Source organism: Ochotona curzoniae, unplaced genomic scaffold, assembly GCF_017591425.1.
Source record: "Ochotona curzoniae isolate NIBS_2020 unplaced genomic scaffold, NIBS_Ocur_1.0 contig_2321, whole genome shotgun sequence".
Taxonomy (NCBI): Eukaryota; Metazoa; Chordata; class Mammalia; order Lagomorpha; family Ochotonidae; genus Ochotona; species Ochotona curzoniae.
In genome coordinates this window covers 19035556-19059238 of record NW_024465421.1, presented here as the reverse complement: position 1 = coordinate 19059238, position 23683 = coordinate 19035556, and the positions used below count along the sequence as shown (strand labels likewise).

Here is a 23683-nt window from a genome sequence, read left to right as displayed (position 1 = left end):
ATGGGTTATTTAAAAGCTTTTTAAAAAAACTTTATAAACATGTGAATATGCTCTGTAAGTTTTTGCTACTGAATTATAGCTGTCACTATTGTATTCATAGACATACCATCTGTAAACGATTTCAAGCTTATTTTAGGAGCTGTTAGATTCATATAATTTTGAGTGCTTTTCAGAAAATATGTGTTCCTCTGCTATTGCTTTGAGGTGTGTGTGCGTGTGTGTGTGTGTGCGTGTGTGTGTGTGTGTGTGTGTGTGTGTGTGTGTGTGTGTGTGCATGTGTGCGTGTGTGTGCGTGTGTGGGTTAGGTCAATTTATTTGTGATGTCTTTGAGATTGTTATATCCATACTCATTTTTATCTGTTGGTTCTATTGCTCATTGAGGTAAGAACATTGAAGTACCTTCCCACAATTATTCATTTTTCAGTAAAACCTTGCTGTTCCATAAATCTGTATGTCTTCATTTTGAGGCTGTGCTGCTATACTTATGCTTAGATCGGCGGCGTCTTATGGATGAATCAGGTCACTTATTACGGAATTGGAATTCTTTAGGCATGAAAACACTCTGTGACCTGAAGCATGCTTCTCTGTAGTTAAAGTAGCCAGCCCAGGGTGCTAGCACAGGAAGGGTGTGTTTCTTTGCCCATATTTCAATTTCTATCTGACTATACATTATACTCAAAGTGAGTTTCCTATAGGAAGCTGACAGTTGGGTCTCGCTTGTCAATTAAGTGCTATGATCTTTTCCTTTTAACTCAGGTGCTGGCACCATTCACGTTTAATGTGATTAAAGATAAAACAACCTTCATGCAAAATACAAGATCAGTAGGTATATAATTAGACATGTGTACATGTATATTTATCATGTGTAAGAGAGACTATGACACTAAGAAGAAACATACATTGCAGCATGCATCTCTACTCCTGAATAAAAGAGGCACTTCCAACACAGCTGTTAAATATCTCTTAGCAATAGGACGCTGGACCTTCTAGCATCGTCTATCTCTACAATGTCGCGACACACTTCATTAGCAGAATGATAGATATTGTGACTCTTGCTGAAGAACTATACTATTGTAATAATAGAGAAGAAATTAGTGGGAGGGAAAGGGAAATCGGGGAGTGTGTTAGGAAAAGCTCCTGAGTCTATGAAACTGCATCATGAAAAATAAAAATAAAAAATATGAAAATTGAATATAGATCTATCATCTTGCTATGTGTTTGCTATCTGTTCTTGCGGTTTTTTCTTCTTTATCTGTCTACTTTTGGATTAGCTGATAATTTTTTTTTCATACTTTCATTTTATTTTGTGGAATTACTCACATACCTATTTATTTAAATTTTACCAGTCTCTTTAGGGTTTATAGTACACGTTTTAAATAATAATCACCATCACAATGGTCTTCGAGTGATATTGCACCATGTTAAATGGTGTATCTCCATTTCTTTGCTCCCTGCAGTTGTACCATCATTGTCATACATTTAACTTTCAACAAGCTGCCTTGTGCTACATTCTTAATCTTTTTGCTCTAAAAATTCATTTATCTTTGGAAGTGATTCAATAGTTTTAAAAAATCTTATATATTTAGCCATGTAGTTTTCATTTTTGATGTCTTCATCTTTTGAGTTAATCCACAGAGTTGGTTAATAGAATTTTGCTTCTTCTTGAAGGACTTCTTTTAATATTTCTTACAGTGTGGTGCTGCTGTTGATGAATTCTTTCTTTCACTTTACGTTTCAAAAGTCTTTATTTCGCTTTCACTCTGGAAAGATATTTTCACTGTGCAAAGAATTCTATACTGACAATCTTTTTCTTTCTGCAGTTCAAAGATGCTTCTCCATTCTCTTGTAGCGTATGTTGTTTCTGATGATGAATCTGCTATCACCCTTTTCTTTGTCCTGTACACAATATGTCTTTTCTGCCCTGTCAGCTTTTAACTCTGACATATCTTTTAAATTGCTATATCCTTAACACAGATTTTTAAGCAATATAATTACGACATTCTTTTATATTTCTCATGATCAGAATCCACTGAACTCTTAAACCACAGGCCTTTAGTATTCATCAACTTCGGAAATTTTTCTATGAGTTTTTCAGATATAATTCCTGTCCCTTCTGTTTGAGGAACTCCAGCTACACATATATTAAGACCCTAGGAAAAGGACAAATATCTTATTTTTTCTCTGATATAAGGCAAACTTCATGCAAAATACAAGTTTAACATACATATGTATATATTTATGTATGTATGCATGTATATACATATGTTTATCTAGAGAATCTGAATAATAGAAGCAGTATACCATGAAGTGGAGACACACTGCAGCACACATCTCTATTTCTGAACAGAAGCTGGACTCCCAATGAAACTGTTACATATATCTTGACACTAGAATGCTGGACTTTGTATCATTCTCTCTTCCGACAGTGTCAGGATGCACTTAAATAGCAGAACGATGGACTTGTGACCATTGTTGAGGAACTAAACTGTTGTTTCAATACAGGAGAGAAAACAGTGTGGTGAGGAGATCCCTGAGTATAAGGAACTATCATGAAAAATAAAGAAGAGAAATTTTTAAAAAGTATATGCATGTTGATGTACACAAAGAGACCCTAGCTCATGCTAAATTCATTTTTAAACTCTTTTTATCTGAGTCTCATTATGAGAAATTTCAATTGCCTTGTCATTAATTTCACTAATTTTTTCTCCAATGTTAAATTTCTATTAATCCCATAAGTTTAGTTATCTTTTCACATACTGTAGTTTTTTTCTGGAAGTTTGATATAAACTTTAGCATTTCTTTTCTGGGTTTCTACTAAACTTTTTGAACTCATGGAATAGAGGGCTGTAGTTACTTCTGTAGTAATATCACCATCTGCCAATCCTAACGTCAGTCTGGGTGGGTTGTGGCATGATCATTCCTTAATGAGGTATATTTCCCTGCATGCCTGGTAACTTAAAAAACTATAAATTTTAACCTGTCAAATACTGATCTTTATTGTGTTGGCATAACTGTTCTGCCATGATTACAGGTGACTTGAGACATCTGATGTTCTCAAGTGTTTCTGAGGGTTGTTTAAACAGGATCAGGGTAGTTCTCAGACTGGAGCCAGCTCTCTTGGTGCTGCTGAGATGGCAGCCATCTATACACTCAGCCCAAAGTTCTTAAATACAGAAATGGTCCAGTGTAGCTGACGGGAAGAGAGAGAATTCTCGGCCCTGGAGAGCAGCAGCCACAATCACTTCTTGTCTTGAAGGTGCTTCTTTCTCAGCCCAAGGTAGTCTTATCCCCCATATAAGCTGATCAGGATTCAAAGTCTCGTTGAGATTCTAGACTCCAATAGACTCTTTGTCAGATCTCCAGCATTTTCCATTTGTGCAGACCACATTTCCCAGGTTTGCTGCCCTGTGTCTCTGGGCTCATCTCTGCCTCTTCCACTCTGCCTTTCCTTAAGTTGTAGCCTGGAACTCTCAGGGTTGTGGACCATGGCATAAATGAATTCACCTCCTACCTTCTTTCTGCTTGATATATATCATACTAAAATCAGCACTTTGGGGCCAGCATGGAGGCACGCTGGGTTAAGATACTGCCTGTGATGCTGGCATCCCATATGGGCACTAGTTCAAGTCCTGGATGCTTCACTTCTGATCCAGTTTCCTGCTAATGGCCTGGAGAAAGCAGCAATGATGAATCGAGTCCTTGGGCCCCCACATGTACATGGGAAACCCAGAAGAAGTTCTTGGCTACCAACTTTGTCCTGGCTGAGTCCTGGCCTTTGAAACAACTTTGGGAGTGAATCAGTAGATATGATGAAAGCTCTCATGCTCTGTCCTTCTCTCCATGTGACTCTTTCAAATAATAAATAAATCTTTAAAAATATTTCAATCATTTCTAATATTCTCATCTATTTTTGATTTTTCAATCAGCAGAACATATCTAGTCCTTAGGACTCCATCTTGATCAGAAGTAGAAGTCAAAAGATAAAATTTAATGAAGGAAAACAACACTGCCAGATCTATCAAAGTATTAAATCCCTAGCAGTTATAATTTATAAGCCCTGAAGTTATTTTTATCCAAATATTGAAAACTCTTGTGCTATGATGAAGAAAAATCATATTATAACTACACGCTTTACTAGATTAAATGATAAACTTGACATTTTTAGTACCAATCCTTTAAAAACTATATGAGTTTCACCAGACTCCACCATTTGCCACTCATTTGACAACTTTCATGATACTGTAGAAAATCTAACACCCACTAGAGAAAATGTTTTCCCTGGAAAAAAATTGTATTCAATCTACAAATTATTATAATCTCTTGAGTGGGAACTCTCCTTGGATAATTCAATGAATTCTTACCTTAGACAAGCCACACCAGACAAGGCAACAGAAATTCTCTGTGGATCTTGCAAGGAAAGGGGTACACAACCTAAAGCACCACAAAGTCACTGCTTATTGCAAGATGACTGTGTCCCGGCTAGAACCACAAAAGCCAGTTCTTTTTTTTTTTTTTTTGAGATGTGTTTAAAGTATTAGGGGCACCTCTCCAATACTGAGGAGCCTCCACTTACAGAATATCACAGAGTAGCAGGTTTTGACGTGCTCTAGCCAGCAGCTGTCAGTGGGAATGTTTGGCCAGGAATGCTCAAGCACATAGGATCAGAGAGATGTCAAGTGGTCCACAGATGCGGTGGTGCCAACCCAGGTACGACCCTCTGGATAAATCAAAGCTTCCTTTCACCACCAATACATGTTAGCCTCAAAGCTTATCAAGTTCGTGCTTGACGGGTCATGACTGTAAACAATGACAACTATAGCAAATGTCTCAAATCAAACACAAGATATTCTGTTATTAAAATGCTTTAAAAAGCCACCAATAAGCAATATAAATGAAAGGGGTGACCCGCCTGGAGCCTAAGATATGTCAGGTAAGCTCCTCTCAGTCTGAAGGTGGCAGCCACACAGTTGGGTTCTCTTTTTCTTTTTTTTTTTTTTCATATATATTTTTTTGAGATTCAGCTAAGAATTTCAATTATTATTTTCATTCATGGTAATTTAACTTTTAAAAATGGCAAAAAAAAAAAAAGATACTCTGTGAGTTAAAAACACACAGGTGGAGGATCACTGAATCATCCAGCCCACACCCACACCACCTGCTGACTGTGCCCAAGGGCATACTGGGTGTACGTGGTTAGTGCGAGTGGCCCTTCCTGAGGGAGGAGTGTTTTGCCACTGGTATTGTTCAGAGCTACCAGAGCATGATGCTAACAAAATCAACTTTACTTTTATTTAAAAACAATGCAGGTCAAAAATAAATAAATAAATAATAAATAAAAAAATAAATAAAAACAATGCAGGTCAATTTATTAATTTTGAAAGCAGTGTAAGGGACCTTAAACCAAACCAAACCAGCTTTCAATTCTGTTCTGTTTGATATTAGCTGTACGGCTTTTGTGAAGTTATGCCATTTCCCAGACTTCAGTTCACTTCCCTCATCTGTAACGTGGGACACAATTTGTCATTGAGCTCTTGGTGCTTTGTCCAACTTTCATTTATCTCTTCTTCCCACTGCATAGGGCTAGTGTTCTGTGAGACTCTAGGCCTCCCGGAGAACCCACATGCTCTGGGAGAAGCTGACCGCACCCCTCGCTGCAGGAGTAGGCACGGTTTGGCTATACCTTATCCTATCTGCCTTCTCAGTGGTTGGGTAGAAGTCCATGAACAAGCTGGCCAGTGCGTAAAATGTTCAAAATGACAGTTCTCGGCCAAAGATAAGCCCATGACCTTATCTGCCCGTGTACATGTAGTTATCCTGGGTGTGATCATCAGAAGAATGAGGTTAACAGGAAGCCAGTTAAACAGCACATGTCACGTTCCCCAGACAAGAGGCAAGAGCTCCTGGGGAAATAGCCAGGACTTTGATCACCCTACGCCTGAATTCAATGCTACTTCTGGCAATTCGGTCATGAGAACCAGTTCAATCACATCATTCTGAATCCAGTTGATTATTACCTGCACAAAAGGCATCTTAATATACACTAAATGGTAGACAGCAAGTGCATATACATACCTGGTATTTTTAAAATTTTATGATTACAGTTCTTTTACCTTCCCATTAAGCCACATATATGCTTATATAAGGTAACTTATGATACTTAAAGTTTCTCAAGCTTCTACACCTAATGATGCAGTAATTAAGTTTTCAAACCTTTCCTTTATTAATAGCAATGCGGATGTAAAGGAAGTGAGTGTGTGTCTCAAGAGAGCTATTCTCCATTATGTGAGAAAATAGGGTGGAATGTGTTTGTCTCTTATATTTGGCCAGGACTTAACCAAGGGAAGCAAATCCTCAGGAAACTGTCTGTGAGGATTTGGACAACACTACTCTAGACATCAGCAGATCTGCCAGCTCATTCACCCAACTTTGTGGCCCATATAACAATGTGGCTGGCCTCCCTCACCCACGCAGAATCCAGCTAGCACCACCAAGCTGGACAGCGACACCTCCCTCCCTGGGACCCTTGCCAGGCTGAGTCACCAGGAGCCTGGCTAGGGGCTCAGTTACACCTGCAGGGAGGCAGCATCAACAGGCAACCAAGAACAGGTGGACAGGTCTCTGGGCTCTCCAACTCCCACCCTGAGGAAATGACCGCAGATAAAGAAGTACACCTTCTTCCAAGACTGCAAACCAGAATCAGATTTTAAGTGAACTCGTCCTGAGTAAACCTCCTCCCTCAAACACACATATTCTGCCACATGCTTATATTCTCTCTCTCTCTCTCTCTCTCATTACTATATTGTACATAAGATATTTTACAAATTATATTCAGAACTAGACAAAAGCAGGCATTGTTATTTGTTCTCTCTGCTTGACCTATCGCATCCTCATCGCTTACATCCACGCCTTAAGTGTAGTGCCATAAACAAAGCCCAGCTTGCGGTGTGAACTTCTCACACTCCAAGGAGTCACCCCTGGGATGACTTGTCTGGAAGTTCATCACGCATTAAAGTTTCCTGTCTCTGTATTTGGGTCTAACATGCTGGCATGCTTATTTATTTTATTTGTATACTCAACTCATTGACAAGCAATGTCTATAGCTTACACATTTTGGGGAGCCTCCTGGAACCTATCACAATGCCTAGCACATCACAGACATTACACAGGACATCCACCGAGCGCCACAACAGAACATAATTGGGACAAGAGTCTCCATGTGGGGAAAAGCAGCAAGATTAACAACCCATCTCCTTTCTCTCCAACAGCTTCCTTCCCACTAGGGTTATTTAACAACTAGTGCTGAAATCCTCATGATTTGAACCTAGGTCCCCTTCTTAGTTTTCATTCTTCCCTAGGTTCCCTCAGCAAGCCCCAATCCTGTGTATGCTATTTTCAGTCTGAGCTCTTCAATGATCTAGCTCAGATTTCCACTTGGCTACCTCAAAATTGTGTCCAATTAACACATCTTCATGTTGTTCCTGACTGCCTACCCCCAAACACTTCTTGCCCAGTTTCTTTTGTTTAGTAAAAGCCACCACCAATCTATTCACTTGCACAATTGAAAAATCAATTATTATTATACGTTCTTTATTGCCTTATGCTAATCCATCATAGTCTTGTTAATTTTGTAACATGAAGCCCACCACTTCTCTCTGAATTCAGCTATCATTCTATTCCAAGTCCCTACCTTCTCCCCCCCCCCCATTTAAGCCATGGTCTCCAAACCTGATTCCTGAACTTACACATTAAGACCCACACAAGGGGGCCCGACACAGTAGCCTAGCAGCTGAAGTCCTTGCCTTGAACATGCTGGGATCCCATATGGGCAACGGTTCTGATACCAGCAGCCCGGGTTCCCACCCAGCTCCCTGCTTGTGGCCTGGTAAAGCAGTTGAGGACTGCCCAAGGCCTTGGGACCCTGCACTTGCGTGGGAGACCCGGAAGAGACTCCTGGCTCCTTGCTTTGGCTCAGCACAGCTCCAGCCATTGAAGTGAATCATGAGACAAAGGATCTTCTTCTCTGTCTCTCCTCCTCTCTGTATATCTGACTTTACAATAAAAAATAAATATTTTTAAAAAGACCCACACAAGGGCAGTTGACAGCACAGCAGTTGACACCACTTGGCATACTGCCTCCCGTATTGGAGTGCCTGCTTCAAGTACTGGCTCTGCTTTCAACCCAGCTTCTTCCTAATGCACACCGTGGGAGGTAGCAGTGATGACTCAGGTCCTTGGGTCCCTTCCACAAACTTGGAAAACCTAGGTGAGCTCCTAGCTCTTGACGCTGGCTTGGCTTAGCTGGTTATTACAGGCGTTTATGCAGATCTGCCTGCGTCTCTCCGCCTTTCAAATAAAACGTGAATAAAATATGGGGAAATCTAAAGGATCTATAAACATTCTGTTAGCGGGCTCTGGAGTAATGAATATGGTGCTTTCACTTGATTTATCTTTTCACAGAAGAGAATTGTAGAAAATAATTAGTACATATTACCAAATTACCGTGTTTCAAAATGTAAACTTCTCTATTATTCAACCCGGGAAGAAGCAGATCAATGCATGTTTTTCTAGGCATGTTGCTTCCAAAATCCAAAGACTTGCATCCAACCTAAGGCAAATACGAACAATATTTGTGCTTTATGTATGACCTCAAAACAACCCAAACCACCTTTCCCTCAAAGTAAAGGCACAGCCAACTCATGTACTTCCAAGTTGCCAGCACTGGGTCTGAACCATTTGTCGAGCTATTCATTGGATGCCAATTGGAAATGATTGACTTGCTTGCAGAGCTGGCATACGGAACAGTTGACTTCCAGCCAAGAGAGGGAGGGCTGTGTTCCAGGAGATCGGCAACAACAGAGATAGTGTGGAGAGGCTGTTGACTTAGCTTTCGGGCTGAACACTCAGGGAACTCAGTCCACCTTGCACGGGTCCATCAGGACACGTGGAATGCCCAGATTGGGCTGTGTGGCTGGCCCAGGGGAAGGGGAGAAGTTAAACTGGGGGGAGCCAACTACATCTCAGATGCTTGGCCAAATAAATCACATGCATTTCACATTGCATGATGAACCTCGCCCCAAACCTCCATGTTTGGAATTTTCTCTGTTTACAATGAAGGAAGCAGAAGCTCTGGGGAAGAAGCAACTCACTCAGGGCAAGAGCTCTGAGCACAGCCGTGGGTAAGCCCACAGCACACAAAGGCATGGCCTCCTGGAATGTGCTGCCTGTTCTCAATGTGGCTCATCTCCGGGGACTATCTCCCTAAATGGAAGCTCAGCCTTTCCTCCCAGCATTGAGTTCAAGGTCCCATCCAGAATTACAGCTCAGGCCCACAGGATGGCTCTGTCTCCAGGGTGTCTAATGGCACAGGAAGAAATGTCTGCTGAGCATATGGTGATCCTACAAAGAATTATCACAGTCACCCAGGGAAGTTTTAACTCCAGTCAAGCTCAGAGAATTAACTGAGCCAGCCACTTCATTGACATTAAAAAAAGAAAACAACAGTGAAAATTTAGATTATCAAACACAAAACATTTCACCCAGATTTAGTGCAGTCATTAAACCAGGAATTTTCCTATGGCTACTTGTAAATTGGAGATTGAGAAAAAAAAAGTTTTAATGTAACTTGGACATGAACTAACCTCTTTCTCACTTATATATCTTCTTTCCATTTCCCTTCCTGTCATGCCAATAATTTACAATGTTGTTGCCTGACTTCATAAATCATGAAGTTAATGGGAAACACGTTAAGTGGTTCAGCCAGGTATCATCAATTAAGGTCAAGTAACTTCCCTTCAGTACTAACTCATGTCCCTACCAAGGGATGATGTTCTTTTCCTTTCGTCCATGCTATAGATCTTTTTGCACACTTCTACCCAACTTCCAAGTCAGCAACTTCTCTGTGTCCTAACTCCTCACTCAGACGGGAGCACAGTCATTATAACTCAATCGTTAAATGATAATATTGAAACACTTGCCCATTTTTCCTTCCCTTCTCCTGTGTGCTAATCACAGTCTAGCAAGTATAAATTAGAGTGGGGATTTGGCTGTGGTGTTTAAAAACACCTCATTGCCTCAAGAGTGGCATGTGACAGTTTGGAAGGAAAAATGGAGAAAACTCAAGGAAACAGATGAAAAGAAGTAAGTGATAGAAATTAGCTTCCTGTTTGTGGATAACAACCTGATTGTAAATTAAGTAGCAGAATATGTATTTGTGATAATTTGAGGCAATAAAGTCTTTGTCAGACAATTAAAACATACAGTGATGATGATAAAAATAATACTAAGATGTTGGTAATGACTTGACAGCTATTTGTGAAATGCCCACTTATGTGTCAGGCACCATGCTAAGTGTTTTAATAACACTTTCATTTTATTCTGGTGCAGTAAGCTCTTGCTTGCTCAGTATTCTCTCTCTCTCTCTCTCTCTCTCTCTCTCTCTCTCTCTCTCTTTATAAAAACCCCTGGGTTCAGAGGGATTGATCGTTTGCATTTGTTAAGAATGTGGTAAATTTACAGCCATGCCTGCTATACTTGTCATCCAATGAGCTTCCTTGATGTCACACAACCCTTTGCCCACTGGCCATGCTGCTCTTCAGGCAGCAGGAATCCTGAGGCTGAGGAGCGTCCAGCTTCTCCTCCTACGGCCTCCTACTTAGTGCGTCTCCTCCAGTGTGGAAGAGGAAACACACACACCTGATAAGCCTACATGTGCACACACATATGCGTGCAGGTATATACTTGCAGGTACACACACAAATACGTGTGAACTGGCAGCAGAAATCATCATGTTTTGCATTCCATACATCCACAGTCTTAAAATGGGAGCTGAACTTCCGGGTGTCCTTGTTTCAAATGAGAGTCTGGGCACTCACGGCTAGGGCTTTAAGCACCAGCAGAAAGAACCAGAGCTGAGTGAGAGCAGCTCAGGAAATGTTCACATGGACCCAGGTCACAATGACCCTACCCTTTCTCCTTACAAGAACATCTCACTTCCTTCCAGACCTCTCACCTGGGCAGCTGGACCTTGGCTATGGGGTACTCCACCAGCACCCAGACCTCGGAGAAAGGACAAAATGCAACTATTATGTGCCCTGTATTCATTTGGTGGTGTTTCTGGTCTCTAGCTAAGAATACAAAAGACCCTTAATACATTTCTGTGAAGTGTATAAATGGTAATATTGTGGCATGTAAATATACTTGTTTCACTCACAATGTTAAAATCCCAAGTGTGTTAGTCATAATATCCATTTGTAGACTGCTCCTCCATGTCCTGGGCACTGACATAGAAAGCAGATATTTTTCTTATGCCCTTGTAACACCTAAGGGAACAGACCTGAAGCAGCTGAGAGACTTAACAAAACACTAGGACAAATGCAGAGATTCAAACCCAGGCAGCCTGGTTCCAGGACCCACTCTCCTACTGGTGGCACCCCACTGCCTCCCTGGGGCCCCGTGCGTTAGTGAAGTGGACAGGTGCCTGGGACAGAACTGTCCAGACTGTCACGGCGTTGGGAGTAGCCCGTGATGTGCTCTGTTCTGGTGGAGGGGAAGATGTTTAATAACCGTGCTGGAGCAAAGGAGCTTACATAACCCAGCTGAGCTATTTCTGAACTTCGGAAAATGCTGACTGCTCTTTTCCAAGTCTCTTCTGTAAAACTAGGCATATAAACTAGGATGAAAATGTTCCCCTCCCCGCCCCCCGATTTTTTTTTCTCCTGTAACCCCAAAGGTTACAGACTCACGGTAAGATCATGAACACACACACACGCCATATCCATCTCGCTATTGATTTATGTCCTATTCTGTGTCGTCTTTCACGAGACTGTACCCCTTTGGTATATCCTGAGGTTGTGGGTCCTGATGCCTTCTTGTCTGGATGGTTCTGGGTAGAGGACAAAAGCATCTACAGTCCAAGTCAGATCCATCAAAGCGCAGGGCTGGAGAGCGAAGGCTTGCTTCCTACCTTGTTTAAGACTTTTTTTATTTTTACAGAATGTAAGTCTTACTTTACTAAGCATCTGGTAAACAAATAACCCTCACTATCTTCCTTGTGCAGCAGGTAGGGTGTACATAACTTCAACACTGTTTATACCTGACAGGGTCCCTGAGGGGCCCGCGGTGGAGCCACGCCTGGGGCTGATCCACCTGGGATACATCCCTCTGCTAACGCACCTAGGAAACAACGGCAGCAGCTGGGAGGTGGGGATGGTGCGGTGTGGCGTGGTGTGGTGCACTGTGTGTGTTCTCCCTCCCTCTCTGTAACTCCCACCTTTCAAATTAAAACAAAAAAGTAACATACATTGGGTACATGGTTGCACATGTGAGATTACCTTAAGAAGTTCATGGAAAACACAAATAATGTATCAAGATGCCAGTTGGGAGGCTAATGTTCCATAGCAGAGTGCCTGGGTTCAATTCCAAGTTCCTTCTCACTACAGCTTCCTGCAGACATTCAGCCTGGGGTACCTCTCTCTCTCTCTCTCTCTCTCTCTCTCTCTCTCTCTCTCTCTCTCTCTCTCCCTCTCTCTTTTCTTTCTTCCTCCCTCCCTCCCTCTCTCTCTTCCTCCTCCTCCTCCTCCTTCTCTCTCCAATAAATAAAATATTTAGAAATTTTTCTAAATAATGTACATTTTCCACAAACTTTCTAAAGCTCTGCATGCATTGATACTTAAAGAACAAAAACATATACAACATGGATTTGGACGCATACCAAATGTAGCCCAGGATTTTTCCCTCTTGTGGGCAGAGGTCTGAGCAGGACTTCCATATTGTCCTTGAAAACACAGAAGCAAATGTTATGTGCCAGAGTTAGTTCTCCATGGTACATATGAAGCCAGGTATTTTATCAAGTTTTACATCTTTCTCTCTCTCTCTTTCTCTCTCTCTTTCTCTCTCTCTCTCTCTCTCTCTCTCTCTCTCTCTCTCTCTCTCTCTCACACACACACACACACACACATGAGCTTGTCTTCAGACAAGTTTTCCCCATCTTTATTGGCACGTATGGTCTCGGACAACTGAAGGATTCCCTAACTTCCCCATATGTGCCAGGAACTGACTTACACAGGATCTGTGCATGCAGGGATGGAGGTGGAGGAGAAACCCCAGCAGTCCTACTCTGGTTTCTTCTTGACAAGAGCCTTTTTGAGGCTTGCTCCAGCTCAGTCAAGGGCACGTGGTGGGGCTCCACTCTTTCCTGGGGGAGTGTGAGGAGTGTTGCACCTGCTGGGGCTGAGGGGCTAAGCAGAGACACTTGTGCCCTTCCCCAACCTCATGCCCTCGTCATCCACGGATGCAGAGAGGCCTCCCTGGACACAAAGCACTAGAAGACAACTTCCTGCATTTAAAGCATGCTTCTCTGAGAGCTGAACTAGCACTTACAAAATTGCTGCATCCAAACTTCCGGAAATGGCACGACAGCATTTTATAACAGTAGGACTTTTGTTTAAAGTCATAGAATCCACGACGGCCGCTGGAAAGGGATCTGAATACCTTGGCCAATTATCCTCCCCAAATTCCTTTTCCTGTACACGTTTCAATCGGCCTACAATTGAGTTATATTCCATCAGAATCTTAGGTTTCTCAGTGCTCCAGCCGCAGGGCACACCTTATTAGGAAAAATACGAATTCATTAGCGCAGCACTTGTTTCTGGGTTGGCAGCAATTCTTTCATAAGAGGCTCCTGTGTTTTACACTGACTCTTGTTTTTCCCTAGCAATTGGACAATTATTTTAAAATGTTGATAAACGGGGATGTAGAAGCAGGATTGAGGAGAGAGGAAGCGAGAGTGTCAAAAGAGCATGATTTCTCAATTCAAGAGTTCACGTTTTTAGCTGTACACTAATTGTAAAGAGCTATACTCCGGGGCCAGAGCCATAGTTTAGTAGGTTAAGCTTCTACCTGTGGTGCCAGCACCCCATGAGCATCGGTTTGAGTTCCAGCTGCTCCACTTATAATTCAGCTCCCTGATGATGTGCCTGAAAAGCAGTGAAAAATGGTGCAAATCCTTGGGCATCTGCACCCACATGGAAGACTCAGAGGAAGCTCTGGGCTCCTGGCTTTGGACTGCTCCAGCTCTGGCCATTACATCTATTTGGGGAGTAAGTCAGAGCATAGAAGATCTGTGTGTGTGTGTGTGTGTGTGTGTGTGTGTGTGTGTGTGTGTGTAAATTTGTATTTCAAATAAAAATAAATCTTTAAAATAATAAATCTACCTACACTTCACACATACACACATAGCCCAATGCTCTAGGAGATTCAAAGTCGTAAACTTGCAGACCCATTCACAGCAACATGAGAACCTGGTATTCCCCTGGCCACAGGCTCACCTGATCTGCTGACTGCAATTAATGATGGCCTAAAACATCACCAACTGCTCCGAAAGCCTTGACTCCTTACCGAGGGGTACGCTAGCACAGTGCTACGTGACACTTCTCAGGTGTCAGCTCGTTTAACGCTCACCACAACCCCGAGAACATAGGTCTTCAAAACAAAATCTCCAGGCTGCAGCATCAGTGTCCCCCAGGTACCTGATACAAATGCAGAAATGCAAATTCTGATACTGCTACTCCATGAGACATACCAAGGTGCACAGCCATCCCAGAAACTCCAACATGTGCTACAGTTCGGGAATCACGGCCGAGAGAGGAAGTTGGGTTTTTGTTCTACAATGAGTGTCTCAGGCACGAAAAGGAAAAATGGTGACTGTCTGAGTCACATAGAAAGTGGATGAGACAGCCTTTGAACCCAGGCACGTCAAAGTCCAGGGTCCAATCCCTTAATGGCAGTGCCACACTGCTCGTTATTGCAGGAATGAAGCATGGATTGAATCAACGAATAGCAGGCAAAATCACAGAAAAAGGAGTGTTGGAGCAATCACTGTAAATCTCGACGGCGGAGCCCACGAGAGGCCACAAAGAACAGCGACATTACTCGGAAACATGAAATCAACTACATGTCCACCACGATGAGTCAGGTACGTTACGAGCCAAGCGTATGGCGGAGTATAATTCCGCTTTAAGCATGATGTTCGCCAACATTTCCAGTGACCTACACAAATACTTAGGATGTAACGAGGGAAGAAACTGAGATGCAAGATCAGGGGCTAAAAGCACCAGTCTGGGGAATGTTCTGTCAACCACTGCACATTGCTGAGGGTGTGGGAAACTGGGTGATTTCACCGACAGCCGCTGTGAACATGAGTTGGCGTAAAGGCTTTATGCCACGATGGGGTCACAGATGCTTACATTTTAAAATACATTTGACTTATGACCCCCAAGATCCCACATCACAGAAGCAATCTTAGAAAAAATAATTTCACATGTGCATAGACCCACATGATGGCCATACCTGTAGTTTAGCTTCTCGTGCAAGAAAAAAATCTGACAAAACTAAACTGTAATCATAATGTGAGTTAGAAATAAATCATGATCCTTCTATATGGAAGAATGTGATGAGCATGTTATAAGAAACTTGTATATACTTGATGTGCAGCTATAAACAGACGAGGGATGGACAGATTACACACCTGCAGGTTCCTAAGACATACTATAATACATAAAAAACGAATTTTTAGAAAATAACATATGATATTATTTATCTTAAATGTAAAAGGAGATGAGAAGAAGAAAGGAAGAACAAGAGTGAATCTAAACAGAATAGAAATCCCAAATATGTACATGATAATCTCTACTTTCCGTGTATATTTCTATCAATGAATATGTAAACAAGCAAGCAACAAAACTGGGATCCCAAGAGCCAAGAGCCCTGTCTTACTGGTGCAGAGTGTGCAGCGGGGTCTCCGGCTTCTCCGTCTGCCCGTAGCAGCTGGCCTTGGCCTCGGGGATGTAGGAGAACTTCTCCAACATGGAAGACGCGGCAGTGGTTAGGATGCCCAGCCCGTCCCTCACTCTTGCCTCCAGGCTGTAGTCCCAGTCGTCGTAGGAGACTGAGATGAGTCCTGACGGGAACTCTTTGGGGATGAGCTCTGTGTTTCCAGAAACCAGGCTGGGCACGATCCAGAAGAAATCGTACCCGGTGAGGCCGAGGGAGCGGGCCTCACTCAGGATGAGAACCGCCTCGTCTTTGGAACAGTACAGCAGGATGACCGAAGAGTGGATCTTCTTCAGCTGGACTTGGGTCTTGGCGTCCTCGAAGGATGTGTCCAGTGTGATCACGTTCTGCATGTCCCAACCCACAAAGCTGTTGTCCACTGTTGTTTTGATGAAGCTGATGAAGTCCCGGTAGCCAGGGAAGATGGTGGTCACCAGGGAGAAGACATGCCAGTCATAATCCTGCATGATCTTCAGCATGACTGTGGCTTGCTGCTGGATGGACGCTCCAAACTGGAAGAAAGTAGACGTCGGATCCTGCCAACAGGTAAAAGAAAGCAAAACACAGGATGAGGCAGAAGGTAGTCTAAATAGAACCATCTGTCTTTAGGGAGCTAAAGAAGTCTGTTCCTAGAAATAAGGGAAAATAAATTGCACATCCCTTCACTCAAGAACATCCCTGAGCACCCATGCAGGTGCACTTCCAACTGACCCCAGGTACACAGAGATGTGCGGGGAGCCCAGTGCTACGACACGGAGGGACGTCTGCTGTCGTGCTGGCTCCCCATCTTTCCTCCTCGTTCTTCTTGCCTTTGTCCTACAACTGCCCTCCTTCCCTTTAAGTTGACATGGTTAGAACAGAAAAAATTCTATTTAGTCATCATACTCACAATTTGGAAATGAAGCTAGCACACACAAAACGGCACTGGAAAGTAGAAACAGATTCCTTATGACATATTGTTGGAGCACCCAGTGTCCTCCCAGGGCCTGGAGCAGTAGCCTAGCGGTTAAAGTCCTCGCCTTGCATGCACCAGGATCCCATATGGCCGCCAGTTTGTCCCGGAGGCCCTGCCTGCCACCCAGCTCCCTGCCTGTGAATTGGGAAAGCAGTCAAGGATGACCCAAAGCATTGGGACCTTGCACCCACATGGGAGACCGGAAGAGGCCCAGCTCTGGCAACTGGGAGTGAATAACGGACAGAGACCTTCCTCTCTGTCTCTCCTCTTTCTATATCTGACTTTCCAATAAAAACAAAATAAAATCTTTAAAAAAAAAAAAAGAATGGCCCTGGACCTCTTGCTTGTATAAGCCAATAACTTCCCATGTTCACAAAAGCCAGAATGGATACCTGAGCTCATGGATCCTGTGTAACAGAGAACAGTAAATGTTGTGGAAATATCTCTCCATGCAATAAACCTCACTAGATACATCATTTTAGACCTTGAAAAAAAATAACGACGTACAGATCTGACACTGCATTAACACTGCATTACATGTATCTTCATGGGCCTGATGGGAACTTGAGGAAGAGCGACGTCCATGGATTTGAGAGAGAGAGAGAGAGAGATAAGAAAACATCGAAGGATCACCCAGATGGACAGGAAAGTGGGGAAAGGCGGACATTACAGTCAGGAGAGTTCCAAGGATATACTTTGACTATCTCAGGAACTGTGGATAAAGACTCATTATAGCCCATCAAGTAGAGAGGATGAAATGGTGTTGAAGATCGTAACAGGAACCCCATCTCAGAGTGTTATGTCTAGAGCCACTGAATACTCTTACAATGCAAAGTGCATGGTGTTGAAAGAATACAAACCCTAATATCTTTACAAATCTATGATCATGAGAACAAATTTCCACTTAGAATAGGCAAGTTATGCCACCATTGCACAATTTACAAATACTTTCATACCCAATAACTCATCAAATTCTTACAAAAGGTCTTAGGAAGTGGACAGCATTGGTCAGGGCAAACAAGAAACACCAGCACACGGCAGGTGAGCATCCAGGTTTCGGTTCTGGGGTGCCACACCCTGTCCCCTTTCTTACACTAGGCCACGGCCGCCTTGGGATCATCAGAGAGCTGCTTCAAGCAGATGCTTCAAACATGTTGTTGACTGGCTGGTCTGATGCAAAAATGCCAACTAAACAGAAGGTATGCCTCTGTGTTATAGCAAAACAGGATTCGACAAATGCTAAGACACATTTTTGGGGGTGGGTGGAGCTGAACGAATTCTCCAAGAGTCTTTATCATATTACAGCCTTGTTTTTAATTTTGCATGTTACTCCATATGCATTTGACACACCTCAATGGTATAGCTTATGAGGATTCGACCTCCAGTGTATATGTGAGCACACATATGTGTCGGGATGGTTGATTCCATTCATGTCTTTCAGAACAATATTTTGCGTCTGTGCACCTCAACTCTTGCAACAAGCCTACATCATTTTCCCTCTGGATCTTCACTGAAAAGCTTTATCTGAATGGGCCAAAAGCTATTGTTCTTCAAAATAATTGCTCTTTTCTGAAATGCATGGATTTGAGGGATAATTTGAATACAGTGTGGCCTAAAGGCAGAGAGAAGTAGTAAGAATAAATAAATGCTTTCTGGGATCCATCCAGCATTATAGTTTTATGAATTTTACCTAATTAAATCCATTAAAATGGGTAACAGATTTAAAGACTTTGGGTAATTATCTTTCTCCCCACAGTAGCTTTTGGAGAAATCCAATATTCCTGAATTGATTAATCATTTTAAATCACAGCTCAACAAGACAGAGTGCTTCAAGGACAGAGACTCCATTGTGTTCATCTCTCTGCCCGCAGCACCTGGCAGAAGGCTTGGCTCGAGACACATCGATAAATGGGCAAAGAGGAAATAGGTAAGTGTATAATTGTATGAATGAAGCCTAAGAGGGATATTTATGATTTAAACGGAAAATGAGGAGGCAAGAATTCAGGATCTGAGCCTTACATTGCATGGATCTTAAATGTCCTATCCAAAACAAAGCCGAAGTTTCAACAGCATCACGTATACTCTCCTACAGTAGAGAACCATTCCTCTACCGAACACCCAGTGTGAACTTTTATGTGTCCTGTTGGTAAGGGAGAAAGAAGACTTGCAAGTCTCAGCTATTGTCCAAAGAACATCATTAAATACTCAGAAAGGTGACAAAACAAAGAACCTACCAACAGAAGACTGTACAGAAATAGAGTCTAAAGGCAATTACATTCATCAATCCCACGCGCTGTCAGGTGCCTCTTGGGATGGGACTGAAATGTTCTGAACTTAATTACAAAAGAGAAGCAATAATTCCCACAGAACAACGATGCCTCTGAAGCAGCCAGTCGTCAGACTACCCCAGTGACTGCCCAAGGAATGGATCAGCATCTTCTTGCTCTGAGTCACTGAGGAATGGAGGAAGTTCTAGTCACACAACTGGAATCCAATAATAATAATAATTTTAAAAGGTCTATGAGACCAAATACACACACACACACACTCCTCTGGGAATCACTGATATCAGCAGACAGGTGGAGGTTAAGCATGCTGGTCTGGGACCCTACAACACCCTTGCTCCATGTACTATGTGCTAGACATGATCAGGGTACCTTGGGGAGCTTCATGGATGGAGTAGAGCTGTAATAAAAGTCTTACCTGGCCTGCCACATGGAAAGGAGGTCATGGCTGATATATAATGAACTGTGAAAGATAATCATGAGGACAGCAGCTTACCTGCCCGGAGAGAGCCAGCTTGGCACTGGCCATCTTTGAAAGAGTGAAGAACCTTTGCTTTGTCTTGTCCACATTCCTCTCTGCTACCGTCATCTATCACTTTAGTCCAAGGACAAGTTTTCCCTTTACTCTCCTACTCTGACCCTGTTATCAGCCTTTCTCCAGGATGGATAGTGTAGTTTGTGGGATCAGACTGCCCAATTACACTCTTAATTTTGTGTCCTTTGTAAAACCCACGCAATGTTAAAACCTTAGTTCCCTCTTCTGTCAAATAGGTGTGGCCATGGCAACAATGACTGTGGTTAAGGTGCCAGGAGTACTTACGCTGTGAGCATCATGTTACTCAATACTCCTGATCCTATCTCATTTACTGGCACCTCCAACCACTTAACTAAGTTGAGGCTGATATTATGCCCCCTTTATAGATGAAGAGACAAACTCAGAGGTAAGGTGGCTTTTCCAAGGCTGCATGAGTGATGACTCTAGTTTGGCTGCCTCGGCGATCCCAAATTTTTCACCCCCTGCACTCGACTGCTGCCAATAACAGTCATCCCTCAGTGAGGTCTGAGAACGAAGTAATCTGGTATTCTAGCATCCAGGACAGTATTCATTCCCTTGCAAGTACAAAGACGATCTAAGCCACCGCTCTTGTTATTAGTCAGGACCCTTGGTATTCCACATCAGAAGATGGTTCCACACTCACATCCACCTCCTCCTGAAGTGGCAGCTGACACGCTGGAGTACCTCGACAACTCACACTGTGCATGATGTCCTTACCCTGCGTTAACTGTGCTACACCCCGGCGTTGCCATTACCTACAGTCTCACAGGCCTACAGCATTACCTTCAGTCTCCAGCCTCCTTCTGTATGAGCAGCAGTCAAATGTTGTAGGGGTGGCGTGCGGGGGTTGGGGTTCAGGCCCTGGCTGTACACTAAGGTAAGCACTTCACCTTTCTGGCTCTGACATTTTCACCTAGGAAATGGGAAACATGACCATCATCCCATAGGGTTGCTGTTAGAACGGGATAGACTGTAGGGAATAAGAGACTCGCGGATCCATGCCTGACACCCACAGGTGCGGTACTCCTCTCTGCAGCCTCTGTCTGCATGGTTCACTGCCAGAAGCCCCGGGAGCGCTTTATTCAATCTGAGGAGCTACCATTTCCATATCTGCTAACCTGCTGGTTTCAAATACATGCATCCTCCTGCAAATCATGAAGGGGGGTGATTTCTGGTGCCAAGGTGCCTGCATGAAGACAAGATGTGGTTGACTTTCCTCATGATGAATCAATGCTTTGGAGAGAAAATATCACCCACGTCTTCATAGGTCTCCCACAACTACACTGCGCCACTTTCTTGACTGCAGTCCAAAATGTAAACCTTAGAAACTGCTGTGTATCAAGGTGTTGGGTAGGGACTCCTGGGAGGGATTGAAGTAAAACACAACTGAAGGGCATGGTAAGGTTCCCGTCTAGCTTTGAGTTCTTCTAAGGTGATTTTTAAGGACTAGCAGGAGGTGATGGGAAGTTGGCTTCAATCCCAGGACATGGCAATGGATATGCCAAACAATTCTTTCTTGTAACGGCTTGCACATCCTTCAGGCTTCCTGCCCCAAGGGTCAGAGGCTGTCTCTCTTTTGCTTATCTCCTCTTGTTGTTGCCCCTCCATCAGCACTTGGGGGATTCTACAGATTGGTCTGTGACCACCTCTGGCACTCAACTTCCCAAGAATGTGCAGCCGGGGGAGAGGAACAGATTTCATACACCCACTTCAGTTCTGAAGCAAAATCAGCTCCCTCCCCATGCTCGCTGCTGCTCTGCAGAACACAGAACAAACTGTTTTAAACACACAGCGAGGGAGGCAGGGTGTGTAGGATCCTGGGTGTTTGCTCTAGACTCAGTTTTGCACTCCACCCCTCCCCAACCATAACTAAAGTCTCTATTGAGCAAGTTGAGAGCATTAGATCCTGTTCTAGAATGTTTCAGAATTTGCTGACTTTCCCTAGTGACACCTTACTCCACAAGCACTAAGACTTGATAGAGGCTAATAGCAATTTTCATTTCACTTACCCATTTACAAAGGTTATAGAGCACACCCATAACCATTATCCCTTTGAACCTAAGATAAGGCATGGAGATGGCATTTCTCACAAAGACACAGGAAGGAAGGTTAAGTGCTTTTGCTAAGACCCACATAGCCTCATGGTGACAACAGTGTGGTCACTGAGTGATACATCCAGTGCTTTCATGCACACATCAGTGGCTCTCATTCCTAGCTACAAAGCAGAGTCGGCCACTGGGGAGCTGTGAAACAAAGCCACATCCCTGACCACTGAAATGGAACAAACTCCAAAGCTGGTTTATTAGTTTTTCTCTGCTTCAGCTCAACAGCATGGCAAGTCTTATCTGTGTTATCTACAGAGCCGGGCGCTGTCCTGTACACAGGTGGAGCCTAATACACATTTGGTGAGGGGTTGAAGGCTCACTGCCAGGCAACAGGAGAGAACTGGGCATGACTGTCAGCTCTGCACCCAGCCCACAACTTACATCCCTGCTGTCTGTCTGATGGGGCAGGCAGCAACAGAAAGGGAACTGAAGCAGGTAACCCAGTCTAGACCAAGAGAGACTCCCTTCTTTAAGGATTTGCTCTCTGCTGTTGAAGAACAGCCCTGTTGAGTCCTAAGGTACTTTCTGGTCCTTTCACAATGAATCAACTGAGCTTGTACTTACTTCGCTTCAGTTTCCATAGATGAATAGAAAAGTAAAAGTATCAAACTTTCAAAGTCCAAGGGTTCAGATGTACATGCGAGCTGAATCTGATCCACCGGAGAATACCTATTCCATCATCCTCTACCGTCCATCACTGTCATCACCATCATCACCACCTCACACCACCGCCTCACATCATCCACAACGTGGCTGGACTACGTAAGACAGGACAAGTTGCCACTGATAATAATCACTTGTCCTTAAGCTGTTCCAGCAAGGAGCAAAAGCAAACAGGTCCTGTCCATTGTGTTAATAGTCTCTCACTGCCACACACTGAAGGGCTGCTCATGAACTAAAGGTTGTAGTTTGATTGGGGGAAAATGGAGTGACTTGAACTTCCCCACCACATATGGTAGAGGCAGGCCTTGGGGGGTAAACATGACAATGGAAATGACCTCTTCACAAACACTCCACTCTTCTCAGAGAAATGTCCACTAACAGCTCTGATGGCTCAGCCTCTGGGGAAATTATCCCTCCCTTGGGAATTCTGCTGGCTGTGATTATTAAAAGCCAGACCCTGGGCCAAATGCACAGAGGGTTCAAGTCTTGGCACCTCCTCTTTCAGGGATCTGGGCCTTGAACAAAATCCTTATTACCTCTGTGACTCAACTCTTCAGCTGGAGGGGCACGGGCATTAGGGTACAGCAGGTTAAACCACTTCAGAGGATATGCTTATCAAGCCCAGCTTTGGAGTCCAACTCAGCTTCCAGCTAATGAAAACTTGGGACACAGCAGATAATGGTCCAACTAGTTGAGTTTTTGCTATCCACTTGGGAGATATGGATCAATTTCCTGGCTTCCCCTTGGCGCAGTCCTGGATGTTTCAGGCATTTGAGGGAGGAATCTGGTGGCTAGAATAGTGTTCATCTGCTTGCTCTCTCTTCCTCTTCCTTTCTGTCACTCTCATTCTGGCTTTCAAAGAAATAAATAAATCTTTAAAATAGAGAGAACTTTAGCATCCACTTGGAACACTGTTGTCATAAGGTAAAGTACTATTGCTCTTAGTGCCTACTGAGGGCCCCATTCACAGCAGCTGTGGTTGCTGTGGCTGTTGTAATCATGAAAGAATCAACCACAATGACGACAACAAAAACCCCAAATGCTTCAGCCCACCAGCACTGCACTGATACAAACACAAAACAACTCCCCTCTGGCTCTCTCCTGGGTTTCCCAAGTGTCACGTCTGTGAAAACAAAACTGAAAGGAGCTCTTAGCACAGGCTGAAAGCAGCCTGACAAGTCCTCTCCGTGTTAACACTGAAAACCCCCATTCCAGGAACCCCTTCTCTTCTCAAAAATAGGGACTCTGGGTCAGCCTCACTGAGCACTTCCCATGCACTTTATCCCTCTAC

At 43.4% G+C, this 23683-nt stretch overlaps 1 protein-coding gene across 2 annotated transcripts in view; it reads right to left on the bottom strand.

Annotated features, from left to right (window-relative positions):
* The window catches only part of GRIN2A (glutamate ionotropic receptor NMDA type subunit 2A), a 312582-nt gene that overhangs the window by 130407 nt on the left and 158492 nt on the right, over nt 1–23683 (bottom strand). For both annotated transcript variants that reach the window (XM_040973351.1, XM_040973352.1), the window contains one exon: nt 15772–16364. In XM_040973351.1, coding sequence (XP_040829285.1) covers nt 15772–16364 — 593 coding nt within the window. The remainder of the gene's footprint in view (nt 1–15771; nt 16365–23683) is intronic.